The sequence below is a fragment of the Mauremys mutica genome, chromosome 8 (assembly GCF_020497125.1).
Source record: "Mauremys mutica isolate MM-2020 ecotype Southern chromosome 8, ASM2049712v1, whole genome shotgun sequence".
In the NCBI taxonomy this organism is placed as follows: domain Eukaryota; kingdom Metazoa; phylum Chordata; order Testudines; family Geoemydidae; genus Mauremys; species Mauremys mutica.
In genome coordinates, this window is record NC_059079.1 from 95550957 (window position 1) to 95573293 (window position 22337).

At 39.7% G+C, this 22337-nt stretch overlaps 1 protein-coding gene across 3 annotated transcripts in view; it reads right to left on the reverse strand.

Moving 5' to 3' along the window:
• Positions 1–8849: 8849 nt before the first annotated feature.
• Positions 8850–22337, reverse strand: part of NDFIP1 (Nedd4 family interacting protein 1) — a 134165-nt gene continuing 120677 nt past the window's right edge. For all 3 annotated transcript variants that reach the window (XM_045028682.1, XM_045028683.1, XM_045028681.1), the window contains exons 4-8: positions 21570–21657; positions 19893–20017; positions 17565–17631; positions 14808–14913; positions 8850–9825 (exon numbers count right to left, since the gene is read on the reverse strand). In XM_045028682.1, the coding sequence (XP_044884617.1) occupies positions 14810–14913; positions 17565–17631; positions 19893–20017; positions 21570–21657 (384 nt within the window). In that variant the 3' untranslated portion in view covers positions 8850–9825; positions 14808–14809. The remainder of the gene's footprint in view (positions 9826–14807; positions 14914–17564; positions 17632–19892; positions 20018–21569; positions 21658–22337) is intronic.

Here is a 22337-nt window from a genome sequence, read left to right on the forward strand (position 1 = left end):
GACAAGCTACACACCAGCAAGCTACTGTAGGTCAATCTGCTTTTTGCCTAAATTATGGGCCCAATCCTGCAAAGTACTAAGCACCTCTTATCTGATACTGAGTGCCTTCAACTTCCACTGACTTCAAGGGTACTCAGCACTTCACAGCAGCAGTCCCAAGAATAACTTAAAAGATCAGGCTACACCACACTGTAAAATGGGCCAAGATAATTCAAGTAATGAGTCATTTATATAAAGGAAGCCACCAAAAACAAATTCAAATCATTGGCTTTGTGATGGCCAAAGTGCTGCACAGTGAATGCACTTCAAACACATTTTTCTTGTAGCCTTTGGCATAAAGCAAAGTCTATGGAAGTTTTTAGGTTTAAAAAAATATCTACTAGTATTCATCAACTACTTCTTGGAAACATAATCGTGTTAAAAAAAAGAAAATCAGCTGGAATGAAGAGAGGAAAAATTCCTCACTCTTTTTAGGCAGTGAGGAGGTCTCCCACTAACTTGTTTCATTGCTCAGCCTTAATCCTCACTATTTTCACACGAAGGCCATGGACAATTAGCACCAAACCTTTTCCTCTGAAGCTGAACTCCCATTAGGATAGAGTAAAAGAACAAAAGGACAGGTTTCATAATTTCCCCACCTGACAGTCCTCCATTCTTTGCAGACAGATTTAATTTCCTCCAACACATGGTGTTCTCCTCTCATCATCATCTCATCCTGTCTCTATCCACTTGCTTTTTCTTCCTTCAGGGGAGCTGGAAATAAGACATCGAGGAACGTGCTCTAAAAAAAGCTCCAAAAGGGACTTTTAAATGGTTGCAAAGAAAAATGGTGACTCATACAAATGTTTCTAATATTTATATCAAATTAAAGAGTGGCTCCTCTCTAGCACAGCCTGTTCTTTCTGCATATAGGCTAATGATGATGTAAATGGTTAAGCCTATTACTTTATTAGACTTACAATGAAATAATCTTTTGGTCACAGCAGAGGACTGGGAGCCAGAAAATCCTGAATTCGAATCCCATCTCTGCCAAAGACTCACTGTGTAAACTTGAGCATGTCAATCTCTCTGTTTCTTGATCTGTAATATGGCATGGATAACGTTTGGCTACGTTAGTAAAGCACTTTAAGACCTGGAATGAAAGATGTTAGGGTAAATGCAAAGTACCATCAACCACCAGGAGAGGTTAATAAAAATCCAACAGTTTTACCTCCAAGCAGAAAAGTTTGGTTCCTAAATGGAACAGACAGAACACTGGGCCAAGGAAACAAGTCAGCCTCCTTGAAAGACTAAACAGCAAAGATTGGCCTAAACACCAACAGCCTCAGGCTCTAGGGAAGTCTTGTGGCTCAAGCCCGTCTGCACTAAACAACACATATTGGGTTTTATTTTGTTAAAAATTTCCCCATTAAAATTTCATGGAAAAACAAACAAAAGCATTTTAATTATCACACACTAAGCTAAAGCAGTTCTTAGTGATGCAAAGAGATAATGTACCTTTCTTTCTTTACAAGCAGTTTTGGGTAGTCCCAATTTTAAAAAAGTCTACAGTTTAACTCCTTAATGTTGGATTAAAGTGGATTAAGGGAGATGTCAGCTCCGGGAATTTGATGCCACATACATGAATTTACCATTTCTGCATGGAAACCCAGACATTTGCTTTGCACACTTTGATAGGGTTTTAAAAATGTTGGATGCCGTTTACAACTTTAATGGCAGGCCTGCTTAAAAGAAACAGATCCAACTCTTGGAATCACTGAATTAAAAAAACAAACCTAAATTAATAGTACCACACCCTACCAGTATTACCGCAACTCCAAATGTCATTTTTAAGGTGTGGTAAAGCGTCTCTATAAACTAGTGGGTAAAATAGGATTAAAGATTCATAGATTCTAGGACTGGAAGGGACCTTGAGAGGTCATCGAGTCCAGTCCCCTGCCCTCATGGCAGGACCAAATACTGTCTAGACCATCCCTGATAGACATTTATCTAACCTACTCTTAAATATCTCCAGAGATGGAGATCCCACAACCTCCCTAGGCAATTTATTCCAGTGTTTAACCACCCTGACAGACAGGAAGTTTTTGCTAATGTCCAACCTAAACCTCCCTTGCTGCAGTTTAAGCCCATTGCTTCTTGTTCTATCCTTAGAGGCTAAGGTGAACAAGTTTTCTGCCTTCTCCTTATGACACCCTTAGATACCTGAAAACTGTTATCATGTCCCCTCTCAGTCTTCTCTTTTCCAAACTAAACAAACCCAATTCTTTCAGATGGACAAGACAAACTAGATCATCAGGTCAGACTCCTGGAAAAATCAGAATACTGTCATCCCAATGGAAAATGTATCAGATATTAAAATAATACACAACACTGATACTGATGATATAGTCTTTTAAATTGCATGTGTGACTTCAAAGCTGACATTTTAAGAATGGTACAAGCCAGGGCCAGCTCCAGCATTTTTGCCGCCCCAAGCGGCGGAAAAAAAAAAGAAAAGAAAGAAACCAGTGGCACTTCGACAGCAGCTCTACCACCACCGCTTCATTCTTCGGTGGCAATTCAGCGGCAGGTCCTTCCCTCCGAGAGGGACTGAGGGACTCGCTGCCAAATTGCCACTGAAGAGCCGGATGTGCCGCCCCTTTCCGTTGGCTGCCCCAAGCACTTGCTTCCTGCGCTGGTGCCTGGAGCCAGCCCTGGTACCAGCTCTACAAATGAAAAGAACTGAACTTCAACAGGAGGATCAAATACAACTCATTGTCAGAGCCTGACTGCTATGGCCCCTAAAAACACATCCAGGGCTGGATTAACCTTTTGTAGGCCCACTACCAAATATATTTGTGGAACCCCATAGGGGCAATGGGGCATGGCATGGAGGACGAGGTCCCCAGAGCCAGGGGCAATGGCAAGAGTGGCCCTGCGCTGTCCAGCCCAGTGCAAGGGCACTGTTAACAAACCGGCAGCCACCAGACACACACTGGCCCAGCGCCCAGCTCTGTGCTGCCAGTGTGCCCCTTCCCCTCAGGGGCAGGCCCACACCATGCCATACTGCCCCCCTTCCGAGCACCTCCTGACTCCCTATGCCCAGCACACACCCCTGCTCAGACCCCCCAGACCCTATGCTCAGCATCCCCCCTGCTGAGACCTTCACAGACCCCTATGCTTAGCACCCCGCACTCAGAGATCCACCCCCCCAGACCCACTATGCCCAGTGCCCCACCGCTGGGCCCCTTCCCAGTGTAGGTCCGGCCCCATGGTGCCATTGTAAGCCTAGTACTGGACACACACCAGGAACTGAGTCAGAGGGTATGTAACACCTCTCTAGAAAAAACTGTGCAAGGCAGGGCTGGCTCCAGAGATTTTTGCCGCCCTAAGTGGAAAAAAACAAACAAACCCATGATCGGCGGCACTTCAGCAGCAGCTCCACCACCGCCGCTTCATTCTTCGGCGGCAGGTCCTGCCCTCCGAGAGGGACAGAGGGACCCACCGCCAAATTGCTGCCGAAGAGCCGGACGTGCCACCCCTTTCCGTTGGTCGCCCCAGGCACCTGCTTGCTGCACTGGTGCCTGGAGCCGGCCCTGGTGCAAGGGAACAATCGTCACCACTGCTAAACACAACGTCCTCATTTTTATAGATTAATAGATTATAAGGCCAGAAGGGACCACTGTGATCCTCTACTCTGACCTCCTGTATAGCCCTGGCCATAAAACTTCCCCAAAATAATTCCTACACCACCTCTTTTAGAAAAACATCCACTCTTGATTTAAAAACTATCAGCAATGGAGAATTCATCATGACAATTCATCATTGTTCCAATGGTTAATTAACCTCAACATTACAAATTTACACCTTATTTCCAGTCTGAATTTATCTAGCTTCAACTTCCAGCAATTGGATTGTGTTATTCCTTGGCTACATTGAAGAGCCCATTATTAAGTATTTGTCCCCATGTAGGTACGTATAGACTGTAAGCAATTTATCCTTCACTGTCTCTCTGTTAAGCTAAGTAGATTGAGCTCCTTGAGTCTATCACTATAAGGCATGTTTTCTCATCCTTTAATCATTCTTGTGGCTCTCCTCTGAACCCACTCCAATTCATCCTTCTTAATTGTGGGCACCAGAACTGGACATGTTATTCCAGCAGCGGTCGCATCAGTGCCAAATAGAGAGGTAAAGTAACCTCTCTACTTCTACTCAACAGTCCTTTGTGTTTATGCATCCCAGGATTTCATTAGCTCTTTTGGCCACAGCATCACACTGGGAGCTCATGTTCAGCTGATTATCCACCATGACTCCCAAATCTTTTTCAGAGTCACTGCTTCCCCATTGTGTAATTATAGCCTACATGTTCCTAGACATACACATTTAGCCATATTGAAGCATATATAGTTTGCTTAAGCCCGGTTCACCAAGCAATCTAGATTGCTGTGAATCAGTGATCTGTCCTCTTCATTATTTACCACTTCACCAATTTTTGTGTCATCTGCAAAACTTTATCAGTGATGATTTTATGTTTCCTTCCTGGGCACTTATAAAAAATGTTAGATAACATAGGGCCAAGAACCGACCCCAGTGGGACCCCACTGGAAACTGAACCCGTTCAACAACTATTCCATTTACAGTTACATTTTGAGATCTATTAGTTTTTAATCCATTTAATGTGTTGCAAGATAATTTTATATCACTCTAATTTTTTAATCAAAATGTTGTATAATACTAAATCAAAACACCTTACAGAAGTCTGTTATGTCAACACTATTACCTTTATCAACCAAACTTGTAATCCCGTTAAAAAAAAAGATATCACCTTAGTTTGACAGGATCTATTTCCCATAAACCTATGTTGATTTGCATTAATTACATTACCCTCCTTTAGTTCTTTATCAAGTCCCATATTAGCCACTCCATTATTTTGCCTGGGATTGATGTCAGGCTGACAGGCCTATAATTATCGGGGTCTTCTAGTCTTCTGGAACTTCCCTAGTGCTCCAAGACTTATTGAAAATCAACATTAACAGTCCAGCAAGCTCATAAGCCACCTCTTTTTAAAAATCTTGGATACATGTTTATCTGGACCTGCTGATTTAAAAATGGCTAACGTTAGTAGTTTCTGTTTAACATCCTTCAGAGATACTAGTGGAATGGAAAGAGTGTTATCACCATATGATATCATCTGTTCTTTCCTCAAATACAGAACAGAAATATTTAGTGAACACTTCTGCCTTTTCTGCATTACTGATAATTCTAACATCTCCATCTAGTAATTGACCAATACCATTGTCAGAATTCTTTTTGCTCCTAATGTTTAAAACACGTATTGTCCTTAACCATGCTGGTCATAGATTTCCCCTTGTATCTCTTGGTTTTCCTTATCAATTTTCTACAATCCTTAACTTTTTATATTCACTACGAGTTTTTCTTTCATGTGTGCGTGCGCATATCTTTTTTTTTCCTTTTTACAGCTGCTTTCATTTCCCTTCTAGTAAGGTGTTCTTAAAATGATTCCCAATTATCATTTTCAATGCCTCTTTGGAGTAAGAAGCAAAATAAACTCTCTTGTTTCTGAGCACGGCCTGGTCAACTCAATTTTTGTTCTGGTATAACTATTTTCATGGAATCAGATATATAGGGCTTGAAGAGATCTCAAGAGGTTATCTAGTCTACCCTACTCCCCCCTTACCTCAGCCTATGTTGAGGCAGGATCAAGTATATCTAGAGTCTAGAGACAATCCTGATGGGATTCCCCAATCTCCCTTGGAAGCCTATTCCAGTGTTTAACGATCTCTACAGTTAGAAAGATTTTTCTAATATTAACCTTAAAGTCCCTTGGTGCAGATTAAGCCAATTACTTCTTGTCCTACCTTCAGAGGACATAAAGAACAATTGACCATTGTCCTCTTTATGCAGCCCTTAAGATCTTTGAAGATCTATCAGGTCTTCCCTTAGTCTTCTTTTCTCAAGATTAAACATACCCAGTTTTTTTTAACCTTTCCTCATAGGTAAGGTTTCCTAAACCTCTTATTTTTTTTTGTTCTCCTCTGGATTGTCTCCAATTTGTCCACATCTTTCTTAAACAGTGGTGCCCAGAACTGAGCTGAAGCCTCACCAGTGCAAGGTAGAGCAGAATAATTACCTCCCATGTCTTACATGCCACATTCCTGTTAATAAACCCCCAATTATTAGCCTTTTTTGCAACTGCATCACATAGTGGATCACAAATTGAGTCTGAATCCCCAGATACTTTTCTGCAGTACTACTGCCTAGACAGTTATCCCCAATTTTGTACTTGTGCATTTCATTTTTCATTTCTAAGAGTAATACTTGGCACTAGTCTTTACTAATTTTCATCTGGTTGATTTCAGACCAATTCTTCAATTTGTCAAGGTCATTTTGAATTCTAATCCTGTCCCCCAAAGTGCTTACAGCCCCTCCCAGCTTGGTGTCAACTACATTTTTATAAGCATATTCTCCATTCCATTAGCCAAGTCATTAATGAAAATATTGAATGATACTGGACTCAGGACAGATCCCTGCAGGGCCTCACTTGATACATCCTCCCAGTTTATCAATGGTTCATTGTCAAATACTCTAAGTATGGTTTTTCCAGTTGTGCACCCACCTTACAGTAATTTCATCTAGACCACATTTTCCTAGTTTGCTTATGAGTATGTCATGTAAGACTGTTTCAGACGCCATAAATCAAGATAGATCAGGTCTACTACATCCCCCTATCCACAAGGGCAGTAACCCTCTCAATCTCAAAGAAGGAAATTAGGTTGGTTTAGCATTATTTGTTCTTGACAAATCCAAGTTGGCGATGTATCACCCTATTATCCTCTAGGTGCTTACAACTGATCTTTTTATAATTTTGGTTAGAGGTGTGATTTATTTTTTTAACTGAAATAGCTATGTTATAACAACCTCTAGTGTGGACAGTTATGCTGATATAAAGGTTGCTCATAGAAGTATAGCTTATTCCTCTTCCCATACAGGAATAGTTATACCAGTGTAAAGCACCTTGGTATCACTATAACTGCATCCACATTAGGGGGTTGTACTTCTTTATACCAGTATAGTTAAAGTGCTATAATTTGGTGCATGCAGACAAGCCCAGAGTCTCCTAGATCTCTTATTCCGTACACAGCCAACTAAAGGGCCCAAAGCAGCTTGACATTTGACATTTCTTATATGGAAATTGAGAGATTTTTAAACCCAAAGTAATTCACTATAGGGTTATTCTCTTTCCTCATCTGTGCTTAAGCCCTCTAGATTCCCAGAAGTAAATTCTCCTTTGGTGTCTGTTACCCCATCTTTTAAATTATCAAAGTGAACCCTTACTGGGTCATTCTAAGGGAGAAGTATAGACCTCTGCAGCATTTTCTCTACTTCACATGCCACCCCTCCCCCCACCACATACTCAGAACCTGTTCCTCTTGCATTTCTGTGCATGTTACTTCCATTTAATGGGAGTTATATGTATAGAGTTAGCAAGATTAACATGACTGAACCTAAGACCTTGATCAGAATATAATTTTATCTAAATAAAAAGACAAAGGAAAACACAGTGGTGTGGCATAAAGCTCTTATAGGCATGAGTTTAGGATGGCTGCATTACTGAGTGTGCTATACATGTCATCCCAAATATGTGCCAAAAAAGCCTCACCATCATGTATTCTGCATAGGCCATGGCATGAGATAGCAGACACTATAACTGTCACTGGGGCAGAAGTGAATACTCAACTTAGGCTTCAAGCCACTATCCTTTTGTTTTTTTTGGGGGGGGGGGGCAGAGGGGAGGAAGGAAGATAGTCTACATTCAGGGAACAATATATTTTTATGCAAGGTTGATATAAAAAAAAAACAAGTCTGCTATTTAAACTTGCTCAAGAATTTAGAATATTGGGAGTCCTAGGGTGATGAACTAATGGGCAAGGGAAGAAGACAAAGAAATAATTTATCACACAACTATCTGCACCACCTGTGTGGTATAAAATGGTTTAACTGCCATAAGATTTGCTTCTTAACCCCAAAATAATTATTTGAACTTGGAATTTAGAGAAGCCAGTGTAGAACTCCATTTAACAACAATAAATCCTTCAAGCCCAACCATTCACCCATTTTTACAGAATATTCCCCCCACATGCCTATACATCCCCCCCAATTAATGATTCCTTAAACTAGAACCGATATCTTAAACAAGTAATTGAACACTATGGGCGTCTGACAAGTCTTTGGCCACCAAATGAACGGAAACAGGAATGCAAAATATTCCAGTTCTCTGAATATACAAGACCAAATAAGGCTCAAATGTCAAGAGAATAAACACGAGGCTAATCTACCAAATTTGGGCAAATGTGAATTAGAGTTCTCTAATGCTGCAGATATTACTTTGCCGGGTAAACTTAATTCTCCCTGCTGCAAATGTGTACACTTATTCCTATTTAAAAAAGAAGCCTCTGTGTAATCTGCACAGATCTTTGTAAGTTCAACTGCTCATTTGTCACAACTGTATAATCACGAAGACTATGAATAAATCATTTGACAAACAGAATTATACATTCTAGACTAACAAAAACAATTTAAAATTGTTCATATAACCACTCGTTTCGAAACTGCCAGAAGGATAGCTAGTATTTGGACATTGCCTGAAGGACTTGACAAACTGTTTATATAAAGGGAGAAAGACCTTGAATTTCAGGAAATAGATGTGTAGAAAACTTTCTTCTAGCAGAAAATAAAGTTCCATTTGTACCACATTGGTTTGCAAGACATTAAATAGATGGTATTGGCAGCTGATATCCAGATTCCAATAAAGTTCATTTTCTAAATTAAACACTTATCTACAGCAAAAATTGCTACATAAGTGACATTTATTAATGTTCTGCTATATTTACAGTTTTAACATAGTAAAACTCCAAAGTGAATTACCACTTGGCAGAAAGCACGGAAGTGCACATTAAATCTACACTTATAATGCATCATAGTTTTTGCTAACACAAATTATAAAAGCAAGAATTACAGGTATGTTAGGGATCATCTCAAAAGTCCCAAAGCCAACAAAAAAAAATGACCTCTCTTTTGCAAGGTCAAAATTTTTTAATACAAAGTTGCATTATGATCTTTGAGCTTTACACTACCAGTATATATTGCGGAAATCCCTATATAGTCCAAAAAGTATGCAGTATGAAAGTAAAATATACTGCAAGATTTAGAAGAGACTATAAAAAAAACAAACATACTGGTGCCACCTTCAAAATAATACTTTCGCCCCAATTATGCCTTAAAGAATCTATTGATTTTACTTCCAGGTATAGAGACAGCACAGTTTTAGATTTAACAGCAGATAGATATGTGCAAAAATGTAGTCATAACAAAACAGTCTTCTAAACTTTTGAGAACACCCCTTCAAAATAGCCAGCATTATACATATTTTACACTAAAATATTGGATTCCAGAATCATTTTTAAGATGGAGAATGAAATAAAACAAGACTGCCCCCTACTGGCTAAAGGGGCATAGCACATGCTATACTATAAATACTATATAAGGCATTATTAGTACATCACAGACTTGACTGCAATAGCTTTTTCAAACATTAGCCCACTAATGATTCAATGATTACAGAATTCTGCATTAACTATTAAAATTTTACACCTAGAAACAAATAGAAAGAAATGCGTCTCTTTATCAACAGTACTTTTATTTATTTATTTTAAAGCAGGTGATTATTTTTTCTTCTGTGTTCAGTCTTGATTCACTTCCTGCAGGTGTCCTGTTACTTCTTGAGGGAGAATTCATTAACGCAGGAAGACATTTGCCAGAAAACATCTGTCAGAGAAGGATATTGAATATTGAAACTATAGTTAGATTGTTATTTTGGTTAAGAGAAGGATGTAGTTCACAAAGAGTGCAGGATGTCGGAAGACATATGACATGCATCTGAGCACAGTTACAAGATTATAGCGATGGCACAATTACACAGTAGTTTTCTGCCTATTTGACAATTTCAGAGTTCAAACCCCTTTAGAACATAAAGCAACAGAAAAAGGAAGACAATGGGCCAGATTCTGCTCTTGGTTATGCTGGTGTAAATCCATAATAATGTCACTCAAGGGATTGGAGTTAACCTGTATTTGAATAATGGCAGAGGAAACTTTGACCCCATGTTTGGTTTGATTTGTTTGCGCCCCTAATATGGCTACATGCTAGCAAACATATGGGATATTGGAGAAGCCAAACCTCCTAAACTCTTTGTCCTGATTACTCTGACTGGGATGTTTTTGCACCAAGGATAAAGTATGAAACTAGTACACCTACAGTGTAGTTTATATCTTCTACTTGGATACTGATTTGCCCTGCCAACTGCATCAGTCATATACCAGGAAGATTTCCAGCAGTGATAGATAACATGACCCATTAGAACACAGTATTTAAATAGCATATGCCAAGCTTTCAGCCAGGTTCATTTTACTGTTAACTAGTTTTGGCTTGCACAAAGCACCCTCCCCAGTTCCTCAGAAAACTAAAACCAACAATCACCGTCCTAACAGTGACAGGTTCCAGAGTGTTCTGTGCACTTCTGTCACTCACTCACAGTGGATGGGATTTTATCCAAGAACAGCTCTGTTCATTTATTTTTTTTTAAAAAGTGATACATACTGGCTTGTAATTCAAGTTAACTAAAAGCAGTATCCTCAGAAAATCCCCACTCCAAGTTCACAAGCCACTCACAAGCAATGATCCTTGGGCCTCTTCCGGAAGCCTGAGCCATGCTTTGGAATCTTTTACCCTCTCCTCATTCCTTGTCCTCGCAAGGTCAATCAGTACAGGCGTATTTGGAGAAAGTTATGACATGCTGGATTCCATCACCAAATTTAAATGATCTAATTGGAACTGTTTTTTAAGGAAAAGTAAACAGAGAAAATGCAACCCTAACTTCTTCACAAGGTTCCCAATACATAGGTAGTGATTCTGTCCACCTTCAATATTACTAAAAATCGTGTTTTTATAATATCCCCTCTTTATTAAGCTCAGCATGTCTGGCTCTCATCAATGGTGTTATGATGTGGGTGGAATGTACTAGCAAGCAAATGCTAATTAGAAGTAATATTTTCATTTTTTCAGTGGTCAGCATTTTTCACAGCTATTTATTCTCGTATTCATTTTTAAAAGAAAACAAGTGAAAGGTCTTATTTTAATGATGTCTACTTCAGCTCTCTCAGAAGGAGAAGAAAGCGACACAAGGGCAACAGGAGGAGCTGGTGTTTTGTTCCTACAAAGCACCTACACAGACCATAGAGGCACAGCAGACGTAGAAACCCCAGTGAGATATGTGCAGCTACAGCAGCTGCATGGGAACTGATCAAATATGTGCTATAATGTTTTTTAGACATATGCAATGCTGTCCAAATAGTTGACTTACACAAGTCAGTCTTTGGTATTATTGCTATGGACAAATTAGCCTCTATTTCATCCTTAAAACAGCATTTTTAGAGAAGGATGGGGGTATGTTCCTGGGGCTATGGGGAGAGTGAAGAGGGGAGAAAGAACTTTTTTGTTGATTTGATTTACTCGCTGGTGGTTTGTGCATATCCAGATAGGATTTCTGTTGTTGTTGCTGGATGATCATTATTATGCTGTTATAAGACGTTCAGGTCACCTACAGCTCTTTGTATAGTTTGTTTTAAATTGAAATAAATAAAACAGATGTGGTTTAACACAGGCCTGAAAATCGAACATTTTAGGGTCACAAAATCCTTTAATAAAACTTTTTGTCTTCTCTGTAGTCAAATGTACACCTCACATATAATTATATTCAATTTGAACAAGACAAAGAATCTGAAAGGACTGTCAAAGAGAACTCACATTTCAGTATATATATAGCATATACATGCTTGTCAGAATTGAATAGTCTGTGTTGATTACACAACAGTCGTCCGCTCTGGCACAGCCAGTATAATTAGATAATATTTATGGGTAACTTTATAAATTTGACTCTTCTCCACAGCAAGCACAAGTTTTGCTATACATGAGATGTCTCAGTCAAAGAGGAGTAAAAGGTCATAACCATTCTGATATGGACTCTACGTCCCTTCATATATTTTTTTTTAAATTACGTTCTCTATGCTATAAAGACAAATAAGCCAAACACAAACAGTGAAAACAAGCTACTGTACATAGGAACAGTTCCAACAGACAACACTCTCACATGAATCAAATTCCCACCCTCCTTGTAAAGAGCAGGCAATACTCAGATCTGGTTCTGCCAATTAAAATTTTAACTTACATACCTAATCTTCACTATTAATTATGGTCTTGTTCTCAGCCTCCATAACATCTATCCCATAGAATCTCCTTTTAGTATACATGTATCTCAATTCCTTTCTTAGCGAAACAAACCAGACTTTTGGTGACTAGCTACAATTAATATATGGCAATATAGATGTTCTTAAAATATATGCCTTCTTTCTAGATACAAATATGGAATGAAGTTAAGACTACCCTTCTCAAAACGTCTGCGTTAAAGAATCAGGAGAATGAGAACATCACCATGTAGTGCTTGTTTTAGATACTAGAACCAAATATATGAATTTAATGTTAATCTCCAATATCCTCTAACTTTCATAATAAATAATTTTTAAGATATATAATCAAGTTTTTTAAATTGTGAGAAGGTAGGTAGTGAAATAGCAGCTTCCCTTCACTGGCACCAGAAAAAGTAAAAGAGGAATCTGATTTGAGGAAGTATGTTATAGTGATACCACAAGTGTTTTGAGATGCTTCTCCTCAATATTTCACATTATAGGTTTATCTGAAGAGTCCAACAGAGTGAAGTTTAGGGCATGTAGAAACATCAAGGCCTAAATTTTCATAGTGCCTAGTGTTTCTGGATGCCCAACTTGAGACATCTTAAAGAGGCCTGATTCGGAAAGTGCCGAGGACCCACACTTTGAAAGACAAGCCCCTTTAATGTGTGTCAGGTTGGGCACCCAAAAATGTAGGCACAAAAATTACTACTTGCATTTCAAAACATAGGCTTCAAGGTCCATGTTACCAGGAACCAAGCAACTCCTATAAGAAATGAAGAGTCAAGTCACTTGAAGAAGTTTGGAGAGGGTCCCATATGAGGAAAGATTAAAGAGGCTAGGACTCTTCAGCTTGGAAAAGAGGAGACTAAGGGGGGGTATGATAGAGGTATATAAAATCATGAGTGATGTGGAGAAAGTGGATAAGGAAAAGTTATTTACTTATTCCCATAATACAAGAACTAGGGGTCACCAAATGAAATTAATAGGCAGCAGGTTTAAAACAAATAAAAGGAAGTTCTTCTTTCACACAGCGCACAGTCAACTTGTGGAACTCCTTACCTGAGGAGGTTGTGAAGGCTAGGACTATAACAGTGTTTAAAAGAGAACTGGATAAATTCATGGTGGTTAAGTCCATAAATGGCTATTAGCCAGGATGGGTAAGGAATGGTGTCCCTAGCCTCTGTTTGTCAGAGGATGGAGATGGATGGCAGGAGAGAGATCACTTGATCACTGCCTGTTAGGTTCACTCCCTTTGGGGCACCTGGCATTGGCCACTGTCGGTAGACAGGATACTGGGCTAGATGGACCTTTGGTCTGACCCGGTACGTCCGTTCTTATGTTCTTATGTAAGAAGACCAGAATACCAGCTGCTGGGACCAGAATTAGCTTTAGTATTCAAGTATTAAATACGTGGCAGTACAACCAGTAACAATGAGAATTTAAGAGGGGTTCAGAGGTTACCACAAACCCTAAGCAGGGGAAAACCCAACCAACCAACCCATCACATAGCAATTTCTTTTTATAGCGTTTTCAGGTTCAGTTTAATAAAGCAGAACCATTTGCAATGTGTGTGGTTCCTGGCCTAGTGAAGAGACAATGGAACAGGAAAACAAAGCCTTGGCTTTGAGGGCCAAACAACTTAATGACACCTGATTTAAAGTTTTGTTTTTCTACTATTGCCCTGGCAACAACTGCTTCAGCTCTGTCCTGGGGAAAACTAGCTTCATGGAGCACTCATCATCTGTGAAGCAACTTCTTACTTACAGGGATTTTTTTCTGCCTCAAGAGAAAGAAAGTTAATGCTAGCCATTATCTATTGTATGAAGGAAATGTGCTAAACAAGTTGAACTACTTAAGCCTCCATCAAGGTCCCACTGAGATTTCAGCAAAGGACAAGAACAAGACATGTTAATGTGCAGCCAAAAATGGGAGAATTTTAGATTTAAAAAAAAAAAAAAAACACAAAACAAAAAACCTTAACATTATTCAGGTACTACAATTAGTTAAAGGCATGTTGGAGTGGCTTTCAGAGTTTCTCCCAGAACTTGGCAGAGAATGAGTAATACAGAAAACCCAGATGAAGTGCTGGTTCTGGGACATAAGCCAAAGACATTGCTATATGCCTCTGCTCAGGCTTGGTCTGTGACCTTAACTCATGTTGAAGGTATGCCACACGTTTCAAGCGCATGGTTAGTTCTTGAAAATCACATCCTCCAGGGTGCACAAGTGTACCAAGCAATCTTGGAATCTAAAGCATCTAAAATTCCCTTCATCAAATTCTGGAACAGATACTTGATACTTCAAATTAAACTCCTGCTGTGCTGTCATAGGGAAGCTGGACTAAGAAGTATGTACAGTAGCTGGCAGCCCAGGAAATAAAATTTCAGCCACTGGCTTCGGCCTGTGAAATTATAGCAGAGCAGACCCAGCCTAAAGAAATTGCCAAGTAAAGTAAAACAAAAACAAAAAACAGCAAAAAAACCCTCAAAAGTGTTTATTTACCTTTAGTAAATAAAGAGAACTCTGGTCCTGGGGAGAGTGGAAAATGTGTCCGGCATCTTCCGAACCTTTGCATAATTGATAAATCCTCTGAGAAACAGCAGAAAGCCTAAGGGGGAAAAAAACAACAACATTTGTTCACTTAAGAAACAAAATCTATATAATTTCCAGTGTTTTCTTCTCTACTTAGAAAAGGACAGTCCATCTCAGAACATCTTACAGAGAAGGCCTCTGATTCTTAGCACTTGTGGCATTTAACTGAATATAGACTTGTTTCTGGACTACGATATTAAAGCTTTGGATTTCCATATTAATGAACAACAAGAAAGTTTATTTTAAGGGTAAACTTAATCACCAAGAAGTTAGTCCTACAAATCTAGAAGTCAGCTAAAGAAATCTAAATTGCTGATCAGAATGAATGCTTCAGTGATCAAGTCAATCTAGAAAAGGTAGTAACTCAAATAAATGAGGAATAGTTTTATGAAATTTAGTCATGTTTCTTGGAAATTTATGATTATGTCACTAAAGATCCGGTACCATTTTTTCTGACATATTCAGTACAATTCTGCTGCAATCTTTTTACAATTGATTTTTGCTGGTTCCTGGAGTGCTTCCTACAACACATTTTACCTAATTTAAGAATCTTGGCATGTTCTGAGTTGCTTGTACTAGGTTAGCAATTCTCAAACTGTGGGTCGGGACCCCTAAGTGGGTCACGACCCCCTTTAAATGGGGTCACCAGGGCTGGCTTAGACTTGCTGGGGCCCGGAGCTGAAGCTCGAGCCCCACTGCCCAGGGCCGAGGGTTTCGGCCCTGGACAGCACAGCTCAGGTTGCAGGCCCCCTGACTAGGGGCTGAAGCCCTTGAGCTTCAGCTTTGACCAGTGATCCGGAGCAGTGGGGCTCAGGCTATGTCTTGTGTGTGTGTCCCCGCCCTCCCAGGCAGTGGAGCTTGGGTGGGCTCAGTCTTCAGCCCCCACTCCTTGGGTCATGAAGTAATTTTTGTCAGAAGGGGGTCACAGTGCAATGAAGTTTGAGAACCCCTGTACTAAGTAAAGGAATTCCACCATCTAGTGGCAACTTTATTTGTTGCACATAAAGGAGGTAAAAATATTTTTTAGTACTGAGGTAGCACTTTCCGTCTGATGCTCTCAAAAACTGTGTAAGTATTGATGAACTAAGCCTCCTGCAGTGAAAGGAGAAAAAATAATGGTAGTAACATCAGAAGTGTGCATTGTGGAACCAGAAACCTAATTCTCTGTCATGTTGCTACTTATTTTGTGTGTTTAAGAGATATATAATATACATATATACATATGATTTGAGATCTCTAGATTAAGAGTGTTATAGAAAAGAGATTATTATTACTAATATATATTTAGTTGTGATACTTTTTTCTATACTTAACCTTATAGAAAATAAAGACATTTTATTAAAATATTACAAATTAGAAATTAGAAGCCCCAGTCCCCAAATACACCACTTTTAATGGGTTCTCTCGCTTGAGTACAGAGTTTGCAGGATCAATCTCCAGAACAAAGTCGTTGAAATGGAAAGTTGAAAACTGTGATACAAGAGATTTCTCTTATTTACATTATGCACCACTGAAAGAACAGACCCAGTAAATTTCTGAATTGAATTACTTTTGAGGCAGAATTCAGTAGAAGATTAAAGGGAAAATATATATTAAAAATATTACTCATTTTCCCAACATGACAAAAACAACAATAAGGTTTCTGGTTCCACACTACACACTTCTCATGTTATTACAATTATTTTTTCTCCTTTCACTGCAGGAGGCTTAGTTCACCAATACTCCTTCCAGTTTTTGAGAGCATCAGATGGAAAATGCTATCTAAGTACTAAATAATATTATTTTACCTCCTTTGTGTGCTACAAATTAAGTCACCACTTGATGGCAGAATTCCTTTACCTAGTACAAGCAACTCAGAACATACCAAGATTCTTCAATTAGGTAAAAAATGTGTCATAGGCAACACTCTAGGAACCAACAAAAATCAACTGCAAAAAGATGCAGCAGAATTGTACTGAATATGTCTGGGGAGACTTTGAGGTGGTCTTTTCAGGCAACAAGTTGCCTTAGAAAGGTGGTCTTTTGTACCAGTTTCACTGTACTATCACTTATATTCTTCCACATAGGTAGATTTACAGCTAAATATTAGCCACAGAGTCAAAGAACAGACTTGCTGAGTATCAGCTGGCTACAGCTCCAGGAGGCATATTTGGAACAGTGACATGCATTACAGATTAATACTACAAAGTTAAGTATTACTTGGTACCCATGGTAACTGGTGTTTTGGTGCAGCAAAGTTGATCTACATATTTTCTGGGTAATTAATTTCCCAAAGGGCCCACCAGTCCTCATGATGGTCCCAAGAGTGTCTGAGACTCAGTATAGGATTTAGAACAAATCACAGTCTACTTGCATTTTAATCACCTCAGTGCCATAGTCCAGTGATTCAACTCCTAGCAGCTACTGTCAGTGTGAGGAAGTGCTGCTCTCTGATTTTCTTACCTCTTTTTTGGTGAGAGGATGTGTATGCTTTTGCTCCTTAATTTTTTGATGACAGTAGAGGAATTTAAATATACACACACAAATCTAGAAGACATTCACTACCAGAATAAAATCATTTTAAAAAGATAACATTTTGGCCATACACCTTTAAACATCTGGTAACGAATACAACACTTGTCTCTAAAAGTCACTTTTTGCATAACTTCAAATGTTATAAGGACTTACCTAATACAAGGAAAACCCACCAGAGCCAGTACTGACCATCAAAGTAACCAGGGAAATAAGTTGAGAACTAAAAAAGAAACAGAAATTATAACACTTGATATTTTCTAGACCCAATCTTGCTACCACTGATAACAGTAGTAGCCAGACTGCGGCCTCTATGGCCTTGTCTATGGCCTTCTACTGGAGGCAGCATGTAGAATATGTATATCCACTAACCACAGTGAAAAGCAGGCTGCAACCACACTGTAGTGTGTAGCCACACGGGACAGTGAAAGGCTCTGGCAGTGGGATACTACACTGCTTAAAATAGCAGTGTAGACAGGGAGGCATTTCTTGGGAGCGTAGAGGGCCATACAGGGTATATACCTTAAGGTTCTGGTGCATCTTTACTCTTCTTGCCTAAGCAGTGCCTCACCATCTACACTGCTAAATTTATACCTGTGCTAGGGAGGCATGCGGTATGTGTACTCGACACACCGCCATAAGCATAGACATACCCTTACTGTCAGAGAAGCACAAGTTACAAATCCCAATTATTAAAAACTGCTCCACTGTGACCAAGGTGTATACAAGACAGTTCAACACTCACTAATACCTCTCCTGAGATCAGCTAGTAGGGAGACACTGATGAATGACAGCTCTTCCCATTCTCCCTCACCCACCTGCTGCCTAACAGCCTCTGCCAATTTTGGAAGTGAAAGGCCAGGCTTGCAGTAGTAACCCCTGATAGCTACACTTCAAGGTTGGATGATGTAACAAAACGGCAGTGATGCTGACGTTAAGTTCTTGTGGGTATGAGGAATCCTCAGACTTGAAAATCTGTTACTAGGAAAACTGCTTCCTGTTAAATGAAAAGTGCCCTTGGTGCTGATATAATTATAGAATCCAATTTCATTATGTTGTCAGTGGTAGATTATTAACTTGATTTTTCATTTTTTTTAAAGTGTAAATCAGAAGAAGGATAAATTAGAAAAACTAGATACTAAGGTTGAAATCAAATTCGCAGTTAAGGCTGCCAGTCTCTCACTTCATTTTCTTATTATCTTAGGAAATGGCACTTAGGTCTTCTGTATGAGACACCTGTAGTACCTAAGCACTGTACAATGGAGACAGTTATCTCACTAGATGTCATATTTGCAGGATCTGAGTCCTGGCACAAAAGGATTAAGGATAAAGTGATGGCCTTAACTCTGAATCTCTTTGCTTTTGGTCTTCAGAGCCATTTTTTTTATTGGTTTCCCTTGTGCATCTGCCTGCAATTTTTTCTAGTCACAGGCTGCACACACGCCATGTTTGCTTGGACAGAAATTGGTTTGACATTTTCACAAAGATATAGCTTTATAATTTTTCATTCCTTTCCCCATTAAAAGCCTTTGCTTTCTTGACCTGCTTTATTTTCACAAAAAGGATTTTTTTTTTACTTCAAGAATAAAACACTTGGAGTAGGGGGTATCTCTTTTAAACAACTATTGTTTAACATACAGCTACATATTACACAAGCTGCTTTACTTAATAAGAAAGAGACACTTATAAAAATGCAGCACTCCTCTGGCACGTTATTCTTATTTATTACACTAACAAGGACCATCCCAGAGCAGTGTCACGTTACCAGCTCTCTTCAACCTCTAGCCAGTCTATCACAGCCCCCTTTCCCAAAGCACACTGCTAGATGTGCCACAGCAGGCAAGTTTACTGTTTCAGATGAGAATAAAGCAAGCAGAAAGGGTTATTAAAAATCACACCTGAATCAAAACAGTCCCCAAGGAACTTTTCTGATGGTCAAGGAAACAAACAGGCTAATCTTTAAAAAGGAACTGCTGAAGGATTTAGGGCAAATTTCACTCTTGGCATGAAGAGTCAGCACAAAGCCCTCTATGCCTCACATTAGCCCTACTGTGAGTTGCCTGAGGGGAGCAGCCATGCAGAGAGGCCTTATATCCCCTGTAGGCTGTGGAGGTCCGCTCCACACCGCCCTGAACAAGTCAGAGAGCAGAGGTCTTTGTGGAAGCTGAAATGTCAGACTGAGTGGTGCCAACAGTGGGTGTGGAGTGGCAGCAGCTACTCATGTGGGTTGGGGCACTAGCCACAGATGCACTCTACCCCTGCTCGTGGGGTGGGAAAGGACAGGATTCTTCTCCTTCCAAAACACCCTGCTTAGCGCACAGTACAACGCCCAATAACTCAGGCTTTTGCAGGTGCAAGTTTTGCCAGGCAAAAAAGCTATTTAATTGTGAACTGAGATGAGCCACTTATTAAGTAAAGTAGCAAATACACAAAGGCCTTATGTTTGTCTGGGGTGCCTTTTTTTTTTTTTGCGCACTAACTTACCCTGACAATCAGGATCCACTTAATGAGAGACAGACCAAACCCCGAAATGGCCCCATATCGTCCTGCAGCTGAAGTGGTCAGACAGAAGGACAAGAAAAATCCAATCCAGTTGAAGAGGAAAGCCACTGAGAAAGCAAAGGGAAAGCAATAGGTTAAAATGGCTGGAAGCTGAAGCTAAACAAATTCAGACTAGAAATAAGGTGTAAAAATTTAACACTGAGATTAATTAACTATTGGAACAATTTACAATTGGACTCTCAATTTTAAAATCAATATTGGATGTTTTGCTAAAAGATCTGTTCTAGGAATTATTTTGGGGAAGTTGTATGGCATGTGCTATAGAGGAGTTCAGACTAGCTGCTCACAGTGGTCCTCTCTGGCCTTGGAACCTATGCATCTATTAAGAGCCTCTTCATATTTTTAGGCTGTCTTCTTCTTGTGTCCTTCCACCACACATCACAGGTTTTTCCAGTGTTGGACACATGTGTAGCCCTGCTGAGATCTTCCGCAGTACATGGCTCCTCGAGGAGCCAGCAGACTAACGGATGTTCCATTGTTTGTGTTTCACTGCAGTCATTGTATGTGGGTCATTGGAATAGCCCCACTTCCACATACTGACTTTTGACCTGCCCACTCTTGTTCAGAGGCAACTTAAACTTCACATAAGTTGTTGCAAGTGAAATGAGTGTTGGCTTCAGTCAGGGTTTGCCCACAAATCTTTACGAACAGCAGACAAACTTAGATTTAATATCTGACCCTCTGTGCATTCTGAGCTGCGAAACTCTACATCTCCCCTTTTAACTCAGACTAAGAGAATGCCTCATGACAATTTAGCTACACTACATTTCCAGTGCTTTCATGCTCTTCACATACAAACGCCGAGACAACTACTAGCCCTTTCCTAAAATACTGAGAGCGACTTCATTTTTAATGTTAATCCATTGCCAACTAAACTCAATTTTTAAGAGTTCAAACAGAGTATGGGTTTGCCCTAAAAAAATCAATTAAAAAATTATATATATATCTCCAAATAGATAACTAGTTTTCATAAAGAGCAGAGATGTTTTAGGATCTCTCAATGGCATGGTCGGCAGCATACTATGTGAATGAATAGCCTTGGAACTCCTGATCATCAGTTCAGGTTTTTGTGGGTTTTTTGGAGGGAGGGAGCTGGGGGGAAGAAGAGGAAAGACGAGACAGCATTCACCATACTTGAGCACGCTCTAGTGGTACATTATGGAGTGGCAGGAGTCTCTACTGCTATTACCCTATAGCTAGAAATTTTGGTTTGCATTATGGGAGATATATAAAGCAAGAGTTGGTTTAGTGAATGAAGAGGTGCATCTCCACATTCTTGTCACTGCCTTGTGGAGGTGAACAGCTCTTCACAACATGTTATTAATGAGGTTTATAGGGAGCAACAGATATTGGGGGATGTGCTTTAGTGAAGAAAAAGAAGGGGATGGGGTTTGTTAGTAATGAAACCCTAGACTAACTTGAAGAGTTTGACACCTGCCTGACTGGTAGATCATTTCTCGAGGAGGAAAGGAAATTCTTCCCTTCCCAGAATTTCATACTGGCATATCTAGTTTTTCCAGCTCTACGTCACGTACATGAAAAGGTTAACGTATTCTTGACTGGACTGAGGAAAAGTTCAAGGTTCTATTGGGTACTTACTGAAGAATGTTAGCATGAAGATGCCATCATTTCCTATCCTCAGCTGGTCAGTATCATCAAAATCATCCCGTGCCACAAAGTCATCCTCCTAAAAGTGAAGAGAGAAAAGGGAATGGCGGGAGGTCAGGTTTAATGCAATCAAAGTCATACAGCAAGCCTGAGGTTATGAGCTTATACAAGATTTTATGGGAAAGGGCTATCAGCTTGCAGAGATCACAAAGCTCACATTGCAAGGGTACAGAATATCTTTTCATTCAAGAAAAAACTCCTTAAGGACAACAACAACAACATTTCTGCATCTAAGACTTCTCCCCTTTGTACCTGAACAATTGCTAAAGATAATATAAGACATGAAATACTGACTTGTCAGGTGAGATTCCCTCTTTTAGGTAGCCCCCCCTCCCCTGAAAAAAAAAATAACGATACTCCCAATACACACCATACAATTTACCTCCCTGTCTTTCTCTAACATTTTCCCTCACTGGGACGACATCATATGTGGTCTCAGTGGGACTCAGGCTCTTATGGGAGAAGACCTACTAGCATTAGACAGCAGATGCTGGTAGCACTACTACCAAATGCTAGCTGTGATCAAGGAGCATGAGGGAGGAGGGCAGACAGCAATGGCGGAAGAGAAGAGGATAATCTCTCCTGTCAGAGACAATGGATTTTATTATTCACAGACCAGAAAAGCCAGTTCAAAAAGTGGTGGGAGTGATGAGGAAAGCCAAGTTACCTAACAAGGTAGGAAAGAAATTAAAATATGAC